The 21,432-nt window shown below is 41.1% G+C and overlaps 1 protein-coding gene across 1 annotated transcript in view; it reads left to right on the top strand.

Annotated features, from left to right (window-relative positions):
• The window catches only part of LOC147684137 (cytochrome P450 2J2-like), a 99,310-nt gene extending 78,390 nt beyond the window's left edge, over positions 1 to 20,920 (top strand). The window contains exons 7-9 of the mRNA XM_086944528.1: positions 2,494 to 2,675; positions 13,095 to 13,236; positions 19,815 to 20,920. Coding sequence (XP_086800654.1) covers positions 2,494 to 2,675; positions 13,095 to 13,236; positions 19,815 to 19,984 — 494 coding nt within the window. The 3' untranslated portion in view covers positions 19,985 to 20,920. The remainder of the gene's footprint in view (positions 1 to 2,493; positions 2,676 to 13,094; positions 13,237 to 19,814) is intronic.
• Positions 20,921 to 21,432: the final 512 nt, after the last annotated feature.

Below are 21,432 nucleotides of genomic sequence, written 5' to 3'. Positions count from 1 at the left end.
ACTGATGTAGTTTAGTTTTAGTGCTTTTGAGTTCCTGGAATAACCAGGGAGCTACCCTATTTCATTTGATGATCTGTGTCACTGTTAGGCTGGCGTGGTTGTCTTTTACCTCTCTAAGCCATCTAGTGAGAACTTCATTTTGGGATTCCAATATGTTCTGAGTAGAACTGGCTTTCATAAGGGTATTGCTAAGCACAACTGAGCTAGTTTTAATCCAATGATGAAGCAAAACCATTTGTTTATGAGAAGGTCCCTTTCCTGCCGATAAGGGAATAAAGAATTGAGTAGTGTGGTAGTCTGATCAAATTCAAGAAACATTTCAAATTAAATTGCAATTTATAAAGCGCTCTACTACCCGTGGGTGTCTAGATATTAGATATAGAAAAAAGACTAACCAGACAGACAATAGGCAGAGAAGTGATGAAGCAATGTGAACATAGCTATTTGTAAAACAGCCACGTATTGAGGGCCTTTCTGAAAGTTGATAAATTAGTTTTTCTTTTTAAGTTCAGGGGCATAGAGTTAAATACTTTGGCCTTTGGCACCATAAAGCTTTTGCCACCCCAGGTGGCTTCCTCAACCTTAAGAGCACCCACATTAGCCAAATATGAAGATCTTAATGGTCTTGAAGAAATGTACCATTGGAAAAACTGCCCTATGGATTATGGACACTCAAGGTGCAGGGCCTTGAAAGCTATACAAAGAAATTTAAACTCCACCGCTTCTGCACTGAAAGCCAGTGGTGTAAACGGAGAGTGTGGGAGACCGATTGATATTTTGGTATCCCTAAGGTAGTCTTGCTGCCACATTTTGAAACATTTGGAGCTTGCGCAGGGATTTATTTTCTGCCTTGTACAGGTCAATTGGGATAAATGGGGGGAAAAGTTCTGAGTATTTTGAACATTAAAAAGCAAGATGAAGTGATGGCATTAACATGTCCTTCAAAGGAGAGCTAAGTTCTCATCAAAGTGAGCTCCTACGTTGTTTGCTTAAACAGGTGTAGGGAGAACTCCTAATTCCCGGGGCCACCAGTTAGGAGACAATAAGGATGTATAATTGCCAGAGTGCAGAACCTCTGTTTTATACTAGTTCAGCTTCAGACAGTTGTTTGACATCCAACTCCCAATCTGTTGCATGCAATCATGGAAACAAGCAGCGGTCCTCTCTTGAACTTCCGTAATAGACACCACAACATGGGTGTCGTCAGCATATGAGACTACCTTGAAACTGTAGCTTTTAATCAGTAGTGCTAGAGGTGTTACATACAGGTTGAAGAGAGGTGAACTCAATGATGACCCTTGCGGTACCCCGCAGGGTAATTTAAAAGGGTATCTAATGCTGTTTAGTTAACAAATTCTCTGTCTGAAGGAAATGATTGAAGAAGTGTAAGGGCCTTGCCCCTTGTGACGAAAGATAACAGGCAGTTGATTAGAAGGCCATGGTTCACTGTGTCGAACGCTGATGAGAGCTACGCCTTCAACTTGATGATGTACTTACCCAGGTTCTTATCCTCACCACCACTGACTGGTGCCCTGTGTGCATGGTGTAAACATTTATAGGACACAGTGTACTAAACTTCCAAATGAAAAAATATAGTAACTTTGTAAAACATATCCCATCGCCAAGCAGTAATTGAAGCATGGACATGCACTAGAAGTGGTCTTTCAGGAGTTAGTAAGGGCACATGGGTAATGGCAGAACTGCTGTTGCCTTTTCTGTACCCTCTCTGTTAAAAAAATATACAGGTGATTCACAAAAGCATTTATGAGAACGTAAAGCTGTATGTAATCTTACAAATCTTTGTGAATCAGCCCCAAAACATCCAACTTCTTATTACTGAAAGTTGAAAAACTGCACAGACCTTGCTATTTATACTAATTGTATGTGAATGTTACCTGAATAATCCCATTTTACTCATAGGTTAGATGTATCTGGGCTAACTCACAAAACCATGCATGACCATTTAAAGGAGTACTCCAGAAGTAGTACTTGTGTACTTCAAAATAACTTTCCGAAAAGATTACTTTATGTAGCTTTCACAAATTGGAAGGTCTGGCAATCGATCATATCTCACAAGCACTACAGCAGACGAAAGAAAAATGGAAGTGGGGAAAAGCACACATGACACTCTAGCTCAGTGCTAGCTCAGATGAATAAAGCTAGCTCAGTGCTAGCTCAGATGATTATATTTATGACTAGGGTAAACACTTATCTTTTAATTTTATGTGCCGGATACTGCAGTTGTAAAGATACTACTAGTAAAATGCTTCTGAGAATAGCAAACAATCGCAATCCTAAGCTTACACAAAAGTGTACGTTTACCTTTGTGAATGGGGCCCTAAGATGGAATCGTACTTGCTGCAGAGCTAGAAAGTCTTTATTTCCATGATCCAAAAAGACAGCAAACAATAAAGCAACACAATTCCAGCTAGTCAGAAACTCAAAAACAAAATGTTGTTTTCGTTCAATCAACCTGTACATTTCTTTCCTCAGAAAAAGTTCAGAAGGAACTGGATACAGTCCTGGGAGAGTCGCATGTGATCCATTACGAGGACCGGGAGAGACTTCCATACACCAATGCCGTGGTGCATGAGGTCCTACGATATGGCAACGGAGGGATCCTTTTTCGACAGGCTATGAAGCAGACCTCGCTGAAGGGATTCACCTTTGAAAAGGTACAGAAACACCAATATCGTGGTTCAGGCTAGCACCAACTGCAGACATCCTATTACAAGCCAGGTCCCGGCACACCAGTAGTGGGGGGTAGTAGATAACACTATCTCTGCAGTACTGGCATAACACAAAATGAGGTCCCCACTGCAGAAAGTGATGAGAGGCTCTCATATCTCACACATATTCATTGGCTTGAGCTGAATGGGCACCTGAAGGGTTAGGGCCCTACAGTGCCGCTGCACCCCTTTCCCGCAGTGATTGAGCATGGCTAGGGATAGAAACACCGTGGTTGTAAGATGTGGTGCGACATAGACAACTTCCACCATCAGGTGAGGTAGCACCTGCATGAGACCTCATTTTATGGGAACAATATTGAGTGTGGCCCCCCTTATCTGTTGGTTGAAAGTTTGGATTAATTCTGATTTACACCTAAATCATTTGATAATGAAAGATTGTCTCAAACTAGATAAAGCTAAGGATATCCAGTGGTTATCCTACGTGAGCCATGAGCTGAGACAACTAGGCCGACCTGAACTTTTTGAAAACCCGGCATCTATTGTCAAAGGGGACATTGGCTGGGTGAGGGAAAATTTTATGGCCCGTAAAGCCATGGAGAGGGAGGAACATGAGCTTAAAAAACCCCTTGTCAGAGCCCATAATTTACTGACCAAGACACCAGCGATAGAGCCGTATCTACAGATAGTTACAAGGCCTTTCCACCGAATTTTATTGACAAAATTTAGGTTTAATTTAATTCATTTTGCCTTGGGAGTGTTTGATGGGCGGAGTAAGCCTGAGGATACGGCACTTTGCAAATGTGATAATATGTCCATACAGGATACAATGCACTTTACCTTCTTTTGCGAATTTTATAACGAGAGCAGGTCAAAATTCCTGAAACTCCTGTTAAGAAGTCTGGGGATTGCCCAGGTGAGGCCTGCTTTATTATACCTACAGATGCTTGATACTCCCTGGGTAATTTTTAATATGGCTAGTTTTCTGGTTGCTGCTATACGTGCAAAGAACTTAAGATGTATAAATAATGGTGTTGGTATGGATATTCAGTGCTCATGATCACTTCTACTGTTTCTTCTATCTACCTCACGTTTTTAAATTATGCTTTTTGATAAAATTGTAAATAGATTGTTAATGATGATTTAAAAAAGAAATTGTATGTTTATGTGTACTTTGTATGATTTTAATTAATCGAATAAAGTGGTATTGACTTAAGAAATGTAGTAGGTTGACAGCCACTCACCTCAGTAGCCCAAGCTGCCAAGTTTTCAGATTGGATTATGTGTGGCTTCTCTATGGTTTCAGTATGCGAATGAGTGACATTCTACTGCCAAATGTGTGGCACTTTGAATCAAAGAGTGACCAGCTTTTGGATGCCTCTCTGTGAGTCTTTTTATATTGCACCCAGAGGTGTCATAAATATTGAACACAACAATGAACATACATGCTTCAATTCCTAAAATATTGGACAGTGAGGTCAATAGACGAAATATTCATCTTCAAAATGTCTCAGTCACTCCTCTGCTTACCACTTTGCCACAAATTCACAATAGTTAATGACTTACGGCTTTTTTCTCCATACATCTTTTTGAATTCTTCCATCAACATGTCTCATACGTCATCTCCTTCCTTTTCATCACTGCTTTTCCCTCTGTGTTGCATCTACTTTCTATTGCCCACTTAGCACACACCCATCTATTCTTTCTCTGTCCTCACCTGTAAACACAATACATTCTTTTTGCTTGGTACTCAGTATTTGAACAGCTGTGTACCTCCTTTACACACTTTCATATAAAATGGGGAATACAATTGGCACATACGTGATTATCACTCTGTGCCATCTACAAAGATGCACAGGGTTGGGTGAACAAAAATCCTGAACACCTTACTGGCGCTGTGAGAAAATCTCATTGCCTTCAGCCATCACCTCCAGAGCTTTGATTGGGCCCCTTCTTGCACGTCCACCCATAACCTGAGCCTACTCAAACACCTAGAGGTGACTCAGATCACAGCATACTATAAAAGAGTAATGTGCAACATGGGAAAGATACAGAAACATGACATCTGGATAAAGCATACACTATCAGGGAATGCAAGATGAAGTAAAATGTGAAATGTAAACGAGTACTGCATCATTGAAATGGATTACCTGAAGGGTTAACCATCCCTCTATGCACTCTGCACAGGTGCCCTAGAAACAGATTGTACATATTCAGGTCACCTTACTGATCCACTGATTGGCCCTGTGAAAAATGGTCACTGTTTTCAGCCTCCACTACAGAGTACTTAATCCTTCGGAGTCATGCCCTCCCAACCATTGTCTGAAGTTATCCAGAGAAAAATATAGGCCGCCAATGACTGGACATGTGGTAACATTTTTTAAATTTGTAATTATATTCTGAAATATATGGCTCTTGGCAGGGCTGAGTAGCAGACAGTGTAGACAGCACATTAGCAGAAGAACCCAAAATAAACTCTCTTTACAAATCACAGTTGGTGATCTGAGCTCTGTAGAACTGATTTGATGAAATTGAATATGCCTGTATTCATGTTACTGCAGGGTAAATATATCAAACCATACTATAGGATAGCGAAAATACTGAGAGGAATTGCTAGGTTACTCTCTTTTGTTCCCTCTCATTCTCTCTCTCTCCCTTTCTCCTTCTTTCCCTGGCTTCCATGCCTTTTCTCTCTCGCTTACACTCTTGCTCCCTTTGCTTCTGCACCTCTCTTTATTTGTACTCCTTTCTTTTTAACTCTGTGTGATATTTTCCCTAGATGAAGGGACAGTGTGTGGGTTCTGGGAACAATCCATGGTGAGCACTTTGATTATTTTAGACACTCAGTACTTGGGTTATGTGTGTGAATTCACAGTTTAAACGGAGAAGATGAGGGACTTTGAGTTTTACCAGCAACCAAATGGTTCTTAATAGAGATATTGTTTAAAAGAAGATTTCTAGACCTGTTTGTGGATCACTGGGTTATCTGTTTCCTAAATGCAAATACTCCACAACAAGGGGAGAAGAAGAGGTAGCACTATTTTGTGCTGAATTACTTTGTCCAATATTTGTCAACCTCAAACTACTCCCACGGGAATTCAGGGGGTAGTGAAAAAAATTGAATTTTTTAGGGGGAGGAGGTGGCGTGGGTGTGAGAGTAAAATTGTCCCTGAGGATAAAAAAACCTGTATCTCTGCCTTAATACTGAGCTGCCACCAATCACTAGTCACCCTGTAGACTGTTTGGGAGGTATTACCCTGTATCCACTAAGCCTGATACATTTAGGTGCACCCCCTTTTCAGCAGAGCCTTGTGTTCTCCTGGGAAGCAAAAGGAAACAAGGGCAGAACATTAATTGAGCTATAGATGTGCAGTCTACTGTGTACAAACACAGAGTTAGTCTTTAGAAGTCAAATGGGAACAGAAATGATCTGTCTATCGCTCTCTCTCTCTCGCTCTTTCACTCTCTCTCTACCCTCATTCCCTCCTTCCTTGAAAAAAGGCATATTAGGCTACTAAATCTCAAATACTCTAATATTTTCCAGCTAAGGTATAGAAATTCGTTTTTCCAAAAAAGTATACTTACATATAAGAATCACTAGCTTTTTGTAAACAGAAGTGGTGGAGGCTACAGTACCGAAAGCACATTTGTGACTCAAGGGGTTATTCAGGTCTTCGGGTTCTTTACTTTGTTGGTCAGGGTGACAGATGACATTACACCCTCCACTCAAATTCCTAAAGCGTGAGTCTAATCTCAGCAACAGTAAAGAAAGTGTTGGACTTCGGAGAGGTTATATTTACTATTCCAAATCCACTGTAAGCAAAATTAGGGAAAGTGTTGGTCTTCAGGAGGGTTACATATACTATTCCAACTTCTTATAATTAAAAAAAACATGTGAAATAATACAATCAATAAAAAAATTGAACATTAAGTATATGTATTATATAAATAAAAAAAAACATAAATAAATAATTGAACAAAAAAAAATGTAAAGGTCTGTTGGCTCCGTACTAACAAAAAACACCCAAATATGAAATTAAAATATAAATAAAACAATAATTAACATATTACTTAAATAAGACAAGACAAATACTAAATATAACATAAAATTAACTTTTTTTATGTATGAAATACACTTATCAATTAATAAATAATTCAAAAAATTTTACGTATCAAATACAAGATTTATAGACCAAGTATCATGTAATTCATATAAAACGTTCATTAAAATATACATTTCAAATAACTTCCCAGGATTTCCCCCTACCTACCCAAACCCAGCTACAAAATTATAAATTACTAACTAACTAAAAAGAAATATTACACATTTAAAATTGCAAGCTATAGTAAAGAAAAGGTGTGCTAATAATTCCAAATGTCTAATTAATCACAACTGTACTCATGTAAACTTTTTTAGCTACATCAATATTGTTGAAAACGCTATATATATATATATATATATATATATATATATATATATATATATATATATATATATATATATATATATATATATATATATATATATATATATATATATATCAAAATGATATCATTTTGTCCAATAGTCTGTTATTCAATATTTTTGTAACTATACTATTTTTGACACAAAATTAATTTTGCTTGACTTTTTTTTTAAATTCTGTGGAGGCTAAAAAAAAATTGTGATACCAGGCATTTTATTTCACTAGGCACTTTGTTTACTGTTGAAGGGCATCCTAACTTGCCACTTAGAGGGAGCAACACCACTGTCTAGCGAGCCATGCTCTAGTCTTCCAAGGAGGATAGTTTTTAAACATCTATGGGAGTGCGGCCACGCAGCTGGCACGCCAAAGGCAAGCCTATCTGCGCCTGTCAGTGAGCGTAATACACCATGTGCTGGGACTTCTGGTCTTTTTCTTTCTTTCTCAAAGGAGCAGTTGCTCAATCTTAACACCTCAGGTAATCTTACTAGGTGTTACTATTGAGATACTGAGATTAACCTACATTTTTGTGCCTGCAATTTTTGCAATTTTACCACCTGTCTCAAAGGCATTAATCAAACATTAGGATCACAACAGTGCTCAGTGCATGCAGCAAACTTGTTATGCTGTTTTCAGATCAATGTTAGATGATTAGGTAAAAACAAATATGATCTCTTTGAATTTGGCGAGTCTTATCAATCAATCAATCAATCAAGAGTATTTGTAAAGCGCGCTACTCACCAGCTAGGGTCTCAAGACGCTGGGAGGGGGCTGCTACTGCTCGAAAAGCCAGGTCTTGAGTTGCTTCCTGAAGGAGAGATGGTCCTGGGTGAGTCGTAGGTGGGTGGGGAGGGTGTTCCAGGTCTTGGCCGCCAGGTAGGTGAAGGATCTTCCTCCGGTGGTGGTTCTGCGGATACGTCGGACGGTGGCAAGGGCGAGGCTGGCAGAGTGGAGCTGGCGGGTTGGCGTGTAGAACGCGAGGCGGTTGTTGAGGTATTCGGGGCCCAAGACGTGGAGAGCCTTATTTGCGTGGGTGAGGAGTCTGTTCGTGATCCTTTTGCTGACGGGGAGCCAGTGCAGGTCCCTCAGGTGATCAGAGATGTGGCTGTGTCGGGGGATGTCCAAGACGAATCGTGCTGAGGCGTTCTGGATGCGCTGGAGTCTTTTCTGTAGTTTGGCGGTGGTCCCAGCGTAGAGGGTGTTCCCGTAGTCCAGACAGCTGGTGACAAGGGCCTGGGTGACCATTTTCCTGGTTCCAGTGGGGATCAACAAAGCGGCTACACGATATCATGATTCGCTAAGTAAGGTAGTCCACAAACATGTCCGGATAAAAAAAAATAGATTGTTTAGACAAAAGCCATCCGCCCCCCAGTTCTCTTCTGCCCTTAGATCTATGACACAAATATGCCATAGAATAGAGAAATCCTGGAGACTGAATTACAATGAGATAGGCAAAAGAAGATATAGAGATGCAATCTGTGAATATAAAAAACTTATGTTGACTAATTTTTGTCAGAGAAAATTACATTTGCCTCAAATTCCTCAGAATAATTTATAAAAGTAGTTCAGTCTCTTTTAAAATATAGTCTTCCTTCCATCTTTCCCCCTCCCAGGCGTTCTGTGATAAACTAGGTGACTTTTTTAAAAACAAAGTGGAGTCAGTATACAAGGAGTTCGGTTATCTGTACACCTGTTATGTTATGTTATGTTAATAACATTTATTAGGCGCAACAGCTGCCCCAGCGAAGGGGCGTCCTGGCGCCTGATCACATGTACAACACAACAGATCAAAGCTGAGAAGTGGGGACATTAGATAGCAGAGATGAACAGGTGGGTCATCTGATTTGAGTGCAGAAACCTTGTTCACTGACTAGAAAAGATCAGAACTATGTAATTTCTCCCTTTTAACTGCTGATCAAGTGATAATTTTAATCAAGCACATTAAGTCAGGAGCCCCCCGGGATGCTTGCCCACCTAAGCTAGTACAAAATCTGGCTGTGAGTCATGCCCCAGCTCTCATGATTTTGAAGAATATCGGCACTACAGCAGGCATCTTTCTATCAGAATGGAAGAAGGCATCCATATTGCCTCTACTAAAAAACCTTCATTGGATCCTACAGAGAAGAATCATTTTTGCCCAATATCACGGCTTCCGTATGCAGCTAAGTTACGTGAAAAACATCTTAATACATGTTTGGCAGACTATTTAGAAGAGAATTCCCTGCTACACAATGCACAGTACAGTTTTAGAGCAGGCCATAGTAAAGCAATAGCAATGATAGCTATCTCAGAAGAGATTAGATCTAATAAAGATGCAGGAAGGAGAGCTGCAGTGCTCCTTCTGGACTTTTCATGTTACTAGATCGTATGTCCAACATTGGTCTTCTCTCTTCTTTTTCAATGGACGGGGAGCAGATGGTGTTGCTGGGTGAATTTAATTCTAGATCTTTCTCCCTTCCCTGTGGCGTCCCTCAGGGGTCCACACTCACCCCAATGCTTTTTAACATATCGGTAAGTCCTTTGGCAGAGTTGATTTACTTCTTTGGGTTTGCCACAGTTACGTATGCTGATGATACACAGATTGTGATCTACGTTGCCAACAACCTAGAAGAAGTTGCTGACAGATTTAACAAGTGTATGAGATAAATTGTCCACTGAATGTCGTCTAATTGTCTCAACTTAAATTGAGACAAACTGAGGTTCTTATTTTCGGGAAGGAGACTACTTTTTGGAATGGATCATGGTGGCTCTGGACTCTTAGTCCCCTCGGTGAACCTATCACTAAGGTATGGAACCTCGGAGTAGTCTTTGTCTCAGATCTGTCTTTCAGGGAACAGGTGAACAAACTGACCTCTTCAGGTTTTTTGATTCTAAGATCCCGAAAGTGCTGCATTTTCATTGCTTTTCAGCTGCAAGAAACAGATGTCATTGCCTTGGTTTTGTCATGGATAGACTACTGTATCGCCCACTATGTAGGTGCCTTGCAGGGTGCATTAAGAAAATCTCCTGACACTACAGAATGCAGATGCCCACCTTCTTAACAAACTTCCCAAACACAAGTCAGTAACAAACGCCTTGGTGGAGCTTCACTAGCTTCCTGTAAGGAAGAGAGTTGCCTTCAAGGCACTTTGTCTGACACATGAAGCTCTCAATGAAGTAGCTCCTGACTACCTTAGTAAAACATTTAAGTGGAACCATCCTCAGAGAAGTCCAAGATCTGCCTTCTTATATCTAGTGTCTGTTCCAAGGATAAAGTAGGCTTCCTGTGGTGGCCGCAGCTTTGTCTTTTCACCTGTCAGCTATGGAACACCTTTCCATTGCATATTAAAAGCCAGTCCAATTTGCTTAGTTTCCGTAAATAGCTGAAGTCTTGGCTGTTTTCTCTTCCATTATAACCCTTATATGCCTCTGGTCAGTGCTGAAGGTCCTTAGCGCCAAGTCACCTTTGGGTAGTCAGGCTCAAGAAATATCAAATATCAATATCAAATATCAATGTGATACTATCTATCAGAACATTGGAATGTCGGGCGCTCCATTGAAAACAATTGAGTGCTTCGGACTTCTAATGGCCGGTAGAAGCCCGGTGCTCCAACATTCTAAAGTTTGTTCACAGCTGTTGTTGTGAACAAAAGTCCTCACTGACCCCTCGGGCTCTGAGAGGCATGTGTTTTATAAATTAGAACATTCTTCCCTCTAGGGCCAGAATGTTCTAATAGCCTTTGAGTCCTCCGAAGTGGGCTCTACTGCCTTAGTAATGCCCGCTCCTTTGTTAAACGCTGGAGCAGGCTTCTAATGGCCAGTAGAGCCCACTATGGCAGGCTCTAAGGTTATATAATAACCTCAATATTTGAATGAAACTTTGACAGACCCTTACACATTCATGTTTATTATAACTATCTTACTCACGCCCTGCTCAGAGACTTCCTTCTTTAATGTAAGACCTACAATGTAATAGCCATTTACACAGCATTTGTCAAATCTCCTTACCATGATTGAGACATTTTATTTACATATTCAAATTCCAACCTCAGCCTAGTCCTTTGTATTGCTCAACTCACCCTTGAGTACAGTGTGTTTTGCAACCATTTATGGAGAGTGTGTTTGGACACAATGGGGCCCATTCAAAAAGTCCATTATGCATGCAAGTCCTCCTTACATGAGCAAATAGCTTGATTTACTAGTGCCTAATATTCAGGAAAGTTGACATTTAGGAATGTAATCATGCAGAATATTACCACATGAGTAAATACACAAGGATGATGGACAGAGCACTGACATTTTTCAGACACGCACCCCTTGTCACAGATCTGGGTTGAGTCCATCATCATTCTTTAGCTTACTTCACCATCCCCAGTCAGACCCACCCATAGGCAAATCAGTCTTAGCCCTGCTCCTCTTGGGAACAGTCCAGCCCAAAAATTGCCAGGGAGGACCTGGCCTGGCAGTTCGGGATGAACTGTTCCGATAGGGAGCAGGGTCAAGACTGACGTAAGGCTGGGTTCAAACTGGAATGGCATGGGGAGGAACAAAAGCCAATGGATTTAGGCCCAGATGAATGAGGTGAATGTATGACATTGATCTGTATTCTGTCAATCATTTATTCTTTTTTTTTTTTTTTTAAGACCAACGGTCCCAAACTTTATTTAGTTTCACAGATAAGCCAATAGTTATTCATACAGTATCAGAACAACGAATTATTGCTACAAACAGTAACCCAGCAGATAGTACATGTCGACATATCAGTTACACATGAGTGAAAACAAACAGTTGCTGGTGGAAGTGCATCAGTTCATAAATGACGGAGCCAGGAAATGACTCATGGTGCGGTGCCCGCAGTTCGTAGCACTGCAACAAGGAACTAGCGTGTTCAAAAAGAAAAGTCGACAGCCATTGTTTGAAATGGAGTTCCCTGGTCAATGTAGCAGGGGATAGAGGCAGTGTCATACCCTCCGATGTTGTATGGGTCGCTGGGTGCCCGCTCCCTAGTCCTGGGCGCATCTAAGCAGCTTTATGTGAGATGCAGACGAGGAAGGGTGGTCGGGCGTTATCAAGAGCATAGTATGAACGGCCTCTGTGTCAACCAAAAGAGTCAACTGGGTAGCCGAAAACAGGGGGGAGGGAAGAACATTTCAATAACTGTTGGACTAGTATTCATGTGTGTGGTAGTGCATCTAGGATCCTAGCTGTGTGTGGTGCACCCTATGTGGGTCGTGTGGGGGCGAAAACCATGGAGGAGGCGGCGTCGCCGCGGCCGTTAGGCAAGAGGGAGGGGGGGGCGAGCGGCGGGGGGGTGAGAGCGGTAGGGGACACCTCCGTCGTGCAAGGCCCCAGTCATCGGGTGTCAATCATTTATTCTTTTTACAATAAATTTACAAGTGCCATCATACAGAATTAGAAATAAGAGCTGATGTAGTTATCCTTCATAACAAGTGCACACGTTTAAAGGGGCTCATAAATAATCCTAAAGATATGAATGCTTTTCTAATCACCACTTGATCAATGAATGCAACATTATGAATATATGGGAGATTCAAATTTCCCAAAACATTTACAGCATATTATGTTCAAAATCACCCCACTATTTAGGAGGAGAACAAGAATCCTCTCAGAGTTCACTGACATTGCTCCTCAAATACAAACAGCATTGCTTAATCTCCTGATCTCTATTTACTACCTCAACTGAAGTAGCCCAGTACAGCTTGTATTTTATCACAATTCCTTCCAAGTCTTTTTTTACTAACATCTGACACAGTTTTGTTTGTTTCCTTGTTCAATGATCATCAATAAGAAAGGACCCAGACTCAAACTCTTAAACAAAGTTTATAAGGCCTGTAATCAAAAATTTGATATTTTCTACTTTTTTTTATGTGTTTTGCCATAAATTAGATTGTAGGTTGGTGCTGTTTTTGTGACTGTAACAAAGTATTAATTGTTTTCCTTTCAGGGCACATACATATCATGTAATCTGTACTCTTTACTAAATGACCATGACTATTGGGAGACACCGGATCAGTTCAATCCAGGACATTTCCTTGACACAGATGGGAAATTTGTGAGAAATGAGGCCTTCATGCCATTCGCTGCAGGTAAGCCTTGATTCTTTCTACAGCATGCTCTTCTGCACCATATGTAGCATTACCACCCATTACCACCCGTAAAGGTTTTCAAGTAGCCACATAGTATTGACTTTATCACCCATTTGTCTCTGATTGGTGGTCTTAATCAGTTTCCATAAGTAGGAGTGCAGCATGTCATATGTGGGTTCTGCGCTCATTGGTCCAAGGGACACACGCTGCACCTCATTGATGAGACTCAGTAAGGTCAAAATGCAAGCCGGTTTTGCACGAAGGCCAAAATGAAGTTGATTTTGCACATTATTTGGGGAGAATGGCATTGCCTATACATTTTATTGAGCAGGGTTGCTTTTTATCAGTATGGTTGATTCCTTGAGTATTAGCAGAAAAGGAATAACATATGATGGATTGCTATATTTCCTAGAGGATTTGCCAGTGATTAGAAGTAATTGATCAATCATTTCTATCAAATATTTTTTTTTGATTGTCCTTTTAATAGAAGAGTTGGCTTCAAAGTCCAACCTCAGAACATGTAATATAATTATAGATAATTTTTGCTACGTGGAAAAACACATTTTCTATAGAAAATATACACAATAAAGATTTGAGAGTGGTGTCTTTCAGTAATAATTAATCTTTCTATTGCATGCTCACCGCTTTTTAAATTAAAATACCTAAAAACCTTTATAGCTTTTAAAGAAGGTGGGTTGTTTATTTAACTGCTATAATCATTATTTAATATTTTAAGTGCTAACATTTCAAGTGTGATCTTATTTCACACAAACACATTTATAGCTACTTAAAACTATGCCACATGTAGTCCCAAATGTTTATATATCAGTCTTCCGAGTATTTAAAAAAACCTGAAAACATTTGCAAAAGGAAATTATATATTTTTGTTTAATTTAAAATTTAAGACAAATATGCTTTGAACAACAATTAGAACATCAACAAAAGATGCAAGTTCATTCACATAACATAAAAGTTATCTAAGACCTTTACTATTTTTTTAATTGTTTAAGCCAAAAGTTACAAATACCCTATTTAACTTAAAATTGTTTCCATCGTTCTATCAATAATGTACAGTAGGCTGATTACTTACTTATTGTCTTCATTACTTTGATTCCAGTTCTTCCCTGTACTAGCTCCTACATTTTGAGATTCACCACCTTAAGACAGGCATCTTTACAAGTTAAATGATTGCTTTGAAGAAAGACTTTCTGACTCATGTAATGGACCTTACTCTTTTTTCTTTGATATTCACATAAATCTCTGCTCCAACCTTATCACTTCCTGTAATACCCAATTATGACACACAAAAAGGTAACAATGCATGGAGGGTAGGATTTAGGAGTTAGATGAGGAAAACCAGGACTCAGAGTAATGAAGATTGCTTGAAAGTATTTAAGCTATTACCTCCCTATCCTTCTTCCTTATCCCAGTTATTAATTTTGCAGAAGAAACAAACTCAATATAAATACACTGCAGAAACCACTGCTAACAGATATATAATATATATTACCTACTGGCAGTCACCAGAAGGTAGTTATAGTTACAACCTAGTTTCCAAAGGAGGAGGTCATTTTCAGGTAACTACATCTTTTGAACAACTCAATGACATTTTCCCCAAAAAATAGCCCAGTACTTTAGTCTGGAAAGTTTCAGGGTGATCTGTTAAGTGGCGGCTGGGAAAGAAGGGGGGTCCTAAAACACATTTTCCCCATGTTAAGTCTCATAGGCCCTTTGAAGAAGCTTACAGCCCGAACAGCTGTATGGAATTACACCAAATTTGGTGTAAATCCGTACAGTGGTTTGGGAGATAATAAGGTGGAAATACATTTGTATATATGGGGATGTGGAGAATTTGCGGCTCTACCCATGAATCATCTGCAAATCTGGAGGTGAAAGGAAAGTCCTGATTGTCTGGCCGCAGTTTGAAAAAAAAGTTGTGGCTACCATTTTGTTTCCTTGCATTGGCTTGGTGCAGTGAAAATACACTGTAAAACAGATAGAAGGCGGCAGGATACCGGTATCCTGACCCCAGAGAGCGCATAGAGGGGTCTCTGAGGGGCCCTTTTAACCCCAAAATTGCACTTTTTTTTATCCCCGCAATTTACTATCTGCAGATCCTCTGCAAACTTTGGCCCCATCAAAAAAAATACATTGAAATTCACTGATAAACCCAAAGGTTACAGAGTCATTATAGTAACGCTGACTTTTTACCAGCTGCGATCTGTGCAGGTAACAGCAGTGGAGCCCGGCAAGGGGGGATTTTAAGGGACAATGCCGAGGAAATTTTTATTTTTTTAATTTCCCTCTGCATCGTTGCTCGAAATCCCCCGTTACTGGGCCCCACCGCTGTTACCTGCACGGAGCACGGCTGCCTTTTACCCATACAAAACCATAGTAATTCAGAAGTTAGAGTTATACTTATAGTTATATTTATCTGAAAAAATTATAACTCGTGCCATTAAGTAACCTAATGCAAAAACCACAGTTGATGGACAGAATGCAGAACAATGTCATACATTCACCCAAGTACAGAGATCTGGGCCTAAATCCATCGTTTTTTTGCACTCCACACCACCTCAGTTCAGACATGGCCATATACAAATCAGTCTGACCCTGTGCCTCATGGGAACAGTCCAGCCGGAACTGCCAAGCCATGCCTTCCCTGGACCGGAAACAAGCTTCCAAGGACCGGTTTCTGGCATTCCAGCCGTCTTCAGCCCGTCTTGCTTGAATCCAGTGGTGTGGAGAGCATGGAACTCACGTCTGAGCATTCCCATCCCACTCGGGGTGACAAATGCAAAGACCACAGTTGATGGACAGAATGCAGAACAATGTCATACATTCACCCCAGTACAGAGATCTGGGCCTAAATCCATCGTTTTTGGCACTCCACACCACCCCAGTTCAGACATGGCCATATGCAAATCAGTCTGACCCTGTGTCTCATGGGAACAGTCCAGCCGGAACTGCCAAGCCATGCCTTCCCTGGACCGGAAACAAGCTTCTGAGGAGCAGTTTCGGGCATTCCAGACGTCTTCGGCCCGTCTTGCTTGAATCCAGTGGTGTGGAGAGCATGGGACTCACGTCTGAGCATACCCATCCCACTCGGGTGTCAAATGCAAAAACCACAGTTGATGGACAGAATGCAGAACAATGTCATACATTCACCCCAGAACAGAGATCTGGGCCTAAATCCATCGTTTTTTGGCACTCCACACCACCCCAGTTCAGACATGGCCATATGCAAATCAGTCTGACCCTGTGCCTCATGGGAACAGTCCAGCCCGAACTGCCAAGCCATGCCTTCCCTGGACCGGAAACAAGCTTCCGAGGGGCGGTTTCTGGCATTCCAGCCGTCTTTAGCCCGGCTTGCTTGAATCCAGTGGTGTGGAGAGCATGGGACTCACGTCTGAGCATACCCATCCCACTCGGGGTGACAAATGCAAAAACCACAGTTGATGGACAGAATGCAGAACAATGTCATAGATTCACCCCAGTACAGAGATCTGGGCCTAAATCCATCGTTTTAAGTAACCTAAGGCATTGAGTCATAGTTTATTAACATAAGTATAACTATAATAAAGTGATATTTGAAAAGGATAAAGATGTGGGTTATAGTGTATTATTACCTTCTTTGTGATGGCTTTTACAGGGATTCTGTTGGCATATTGAATGATCCTCAACTGCTTCCTGGCTTTGAAGGAATGACTGAAATTAGTGCAAATCTGGGGAGAGGGGAACAGTATGTTGTTGACTACTGCTTCTTTTTTGAGGAAATCCTTCACAATGAGATTGATACAATATGCTAAATATAGGAATTCGAAGCATCTTCCGTGAGCCATGGCTTTGCCAATATAACTACAATTTTTAGAAGCAACAAATCCAGTGCTGAGAGCTCTGGGTTGAAGACTTTGGGGTTACATTCTTCCAAGAAATTGTCAGTTGTATTACACTTCTCTATGGAGAACTATGCAACTGACGCAAGGCACTAAAAAAGCATCCTTAATCAAAAGACCTTTTTTACTTAAAGGAGTCCCATTGTGAAGTGATGAAAATGCAGTTGGTGGTTTGACCACTAGTCCACATGTCTTTAGTGGGTTGAATAGACTGAATAGTATTTTACTTCCTTGCTTTGCCAACCAATTCCAGCATTTGATGTTACAGCATTCGTACAGCCAAATTGGAAATATAGATCTCATTTGGAACCTTCTATTTTGCATAGAGGGTCTACAGAAATGCCAGAGATCCCTCTAGTTCTGTCAAAGAAAAAGTCAGGAAGTCAATTGCTGACATTTTGGCCAGCTTCCCATTGGATAAATAGAGATTATTTTGGTGCTGGGTATGGGTCTGGGGTTGGTGGTACAATGACTCCTTGATGAACATAAATTGTATGGTGGTTGTTATTAATGTTTTCTTTGTGATGCTGCCTCCACAAGTGACTTATGGGTAGCAGGTAAGCTGCTTGGTCACTTTAGGGTGACTGAATCCCTCTTTTCTTTGTGTCATGCTGAGGTGTCTGTGGGTGATGAATGTGCAACATGAACAATAGTCATAGAGCTGCTTCGAATGAGACCATATTTTTCCGCACCACTGCCTCCTTTTATCAGTTCAACTTCTCTTCTGCCACTATGACCTTTCTTTTCAAGCTACTTTTCCTACATGTTTGCATTTTGATTTCTTGGTGCTGCTTAAGTACAAAGAGGTCCCAAACTGTGGGATGGATTTCATGTGGAGCCAATGCCTGAAGAACTTGCTAAGGTAGAACTAGGCAGTTCTGTTCACTTTTCTGTTAGGTGGGGAGTAACTGCAGTGGCAGTGGTGGTTGTTGCTTTAGGGGTTCGGCCCTGGGCTCTTGAAAAGATGGAAGAAGAGTTTTGGTGGTACTACATGACTCAAAATATTAATGGAGGTGATCTGTACTTGCTCTGTACCACTATCGATGACAAACGATCAATCACTGTTTCATCAAATTACTCACTTCCATGGCTTTCCCGAACCTCTGTTTTCCCTTGTCTCTTGTGACGGGTCTCGGTGGCGTTACAATCCATATCAAGATCATCAGAAGAGAGCTCGGGCAATATGGGCAATTGCTCCTTAATTTCCTTGCAGGGGATCATGAAGCTGATGTGCCTAATGAAAGAGCAGTCATAATAACATCTTACTCAGCAGCAAGCTTAACTTCCTGCTCTGCTCCTATCTCTGGAAGATCAGGTGTAGCAGACCATGGTTGCTACTGAGTTTCCTGTGATGAAGGTTTGGTTTGCTGCTGGGACAACTCGATTTTTGATTCACTACTCTCAGCCATGAGAGCAGTCACTGCAGCGCTGAGAGACATCTGCTTTGGTTTTGTTAGGGAGAGTGAATTTTATTCTGCGATGATCCTCCTCCCAGCCTCTTCCTGCCTAGGAGAGGGTCCTGCATATGTTCGGCATTGCATTTGAAAAATTGAATAGGTAATACATACTTGGTGTTCCTCCAAGGCCCATGGGCTCCTATGGGGTGGCGGTTGGCCATGGCCACAAGGCAAGAAAAGGAGGAGGCATGGGGAAGAAAGACAACATGGATGTCACTGACACACACACGCACTAGCTCCACAAAATAGCCATCACCCCATGACCAGAAAAGAAGGAGGCACGCAGAGCAAAGAGTAAATTGGCAGCCTATGAGATACACACACACACACACACATGGTCCATAAAATGCTATCACCAGCAAAGAAGAAGTCATGGAAAGCAAAGAAAAAAAGGCTGCACTACCCTGCCTGGAGCCCCTTCCTCCCATTTATAGATAATAAAATTAATCTTAGAGCAATCAAATCTACTTTTGCTCTGTGCCATTTGCAACTAAATAGAAACTGTTTGGGAAATATACTTCCATTTGCTTTCTAACCTTCAAATTATAGTCTACATCTGTCAAAGAATGGTCTAGGTGCCTAGCTGTCTGCTTCAGCAGTTTTGAGCCCAGTCCACTAGAGTCTGTCACCTTGAACCTATCAGAGTTGAGCACCAACTGTGGCTACCACTTAGATCTCGCTGGAGATGGACTCTGTAAAGCTCAAACCAAGCCTGTCTGGCCCTTCTACCTGGGAAAGCCCACAAAATTGACTCACAGATGGGGGTGGCAGCTCAAATTATTTGGGTACATGTTCGTTTGTCTTAAATTTACCTACTAAACCCTTGAAGCTGAATTACAGTTTGAGCTGGTTTAGTTCACTCCTGACTACTGAATGACATGACAAACTTATTTTCCATCTGTGTATTGCAGATGGTGGTGTGGCACCCATTCTCTTTTCCACTAAGTTTCCCTTGTGATGACGATGATTTAACTGTAAACATAAAAATAGATGTGTTCCTATTTTGCAGCACAGGTGTTACTTAAGCATACTACTTCAGATAAAAACTCTTTATGTCGGAAGAAGAATCCTCTATGGTCTTGAAATATATTGCAGTACATAATAATATACTCATTCTGCCGGATAATGTGAATCGGTGTCTACAACAAAGATATTGCAATAAAATAATGGGGTAAAAACATTGTTTCAAATACATGACACCCACCCTCTTGTTTTCCTTTTGCAGGACCTCGTGGATGTATCGGGGAGCAGTTGGCCATGACTGAAATCTTCATCTTCTTCACCAGCCTTCTACGTACCTACAACCTCAGGCTACCCGAGGGGGCTAAGAATGTCTACATTGAGAGGGGTACACTGTTGCCTCGACCATATGAGATATGTGTTGTGCCCCGCTAGATTTCAAGTGTCCCTTACAATAGTAGTCGCACATCAAAACTATTTTCCTGCCACAATTCCAGTCTTCACGGTTTATAAAATGCTTACCTTGTAATCAGAAAATGTTCTCGCATTCACTAAAAAAGTAATTACAAAATAATAATTTTTAAGCCCTAATGGTATATATGTTAAAGTTGATCTATACCATTTTGTCAAATGTTTCCCAAATATTAGATATTAAGTCTGACTGTTTTAATGTCTCTAATCATCTGACATATAGTAAGAGAAGTCTTTAACCTGCAGACCACACATTAGAAATTGTGTTCACGCCCATTGGAGACAAGTGTCGCTGCATTGTGGAAGAGAGAGAAGAAGGGCAGACCGCAGGCCGTCATGCCACACCTCTCATTCCTGCTCCCATGTCAATCCCTCATTTGGCTTTTACGACCGCCAGGTCACCTTGCTGCCTCATCCCCAGAGGAACCCCTACACCGTGCACATTCCTGCTTGGCTGCCATGCTCCCCTGTTCAGCCTTTGGGCTGACCTGTTGCCATGGAGAACCAGAGGCTGGACAATTGCTCCACACAGTACAGCAGCCAACAGGAGTCATGGTCCCAATGAGATGGTGAACAACTGGTCATTATGCGTTGTGATGCTGGGTAGAGCCAAGGTGCACAGAGGTGGCCGGCCCAGCTTTTGGTGTGGCTTGTTCACTGTATCGCCCCCCAACCTCTCCCCGTGAAACCGTTTGGCATTCCACCAAACATTGAGGAGTTTCATATTGGTTCTTTTCCTTATTGAGGTATACAATACAACTTTGTTCACCCCCACTGTAGGATTTGTGAAATATTCCCAATGTTTGTCCTAGACACCTTCTATTTGATTGTTTAGGGTGTTGTAGGACCTGTGTATGTTTTGTGTATATGTTTTTTACATATCACTCAATATTGATATCTAAAGAAATTGTTGTTTTTGTTTGTTTTGTCATTACCTGATTCGAATAATTTTTTTATATGTCGCATTGTCGTTGTAATGTGTACATTGTTTGGACATGATTGGAATGACATTATTGCCCTGTCGTATATAAATGTGTTATGGCTGCATCACTGTGCAGGCTGCATGCAAAGCTATAGTAAATGGCATGCACACTCAAGTCAGGATCTGGCACGGGACTGTCTTCATGCCGCCCGTCTGTTTATTTATGAAACACTAGTTCGGGCGAAACCAAGCACGTTGTATCAGGTCGGGCGTGAACTGTAACAACCCTTCCAGGTCTTCCACATTACAAGATTTCAGAGGCTGTCCCACACCTGCACATGGAGTGCCTAAACACAGCAATTTCTCTCAAACTCTTTTTAACAGATGCAAAAAGGTGAACTAACTTGAAGATATACAGAAGAGATGGCTAAAAAAGGACAACAATGTGAGGCCAAGTAAAAATGACTGCCAAAAGCTATAATGGGAGCCA

Source organism: Lissotriton vulgaris, chromosome 11 (genome assembly GCF_964263255.1).
Source record: "Lissotriton vulgaris chromosome 11, aLisVul1.2, whole genome shotgun sequence".
Classification (NCBI taxonomy): domain Eukaryota; kingdom Metazoa; phylum Chordata; class Amphibia; order Caudata; family Salamandridae; genus Lissotriton; species Lissotriton vulgaris.
The sequence above is the reverse complement of the archived record's forward strand: the minus strand, read 5'-3'. Positions and strand labels throughout refer to the sequence as shown.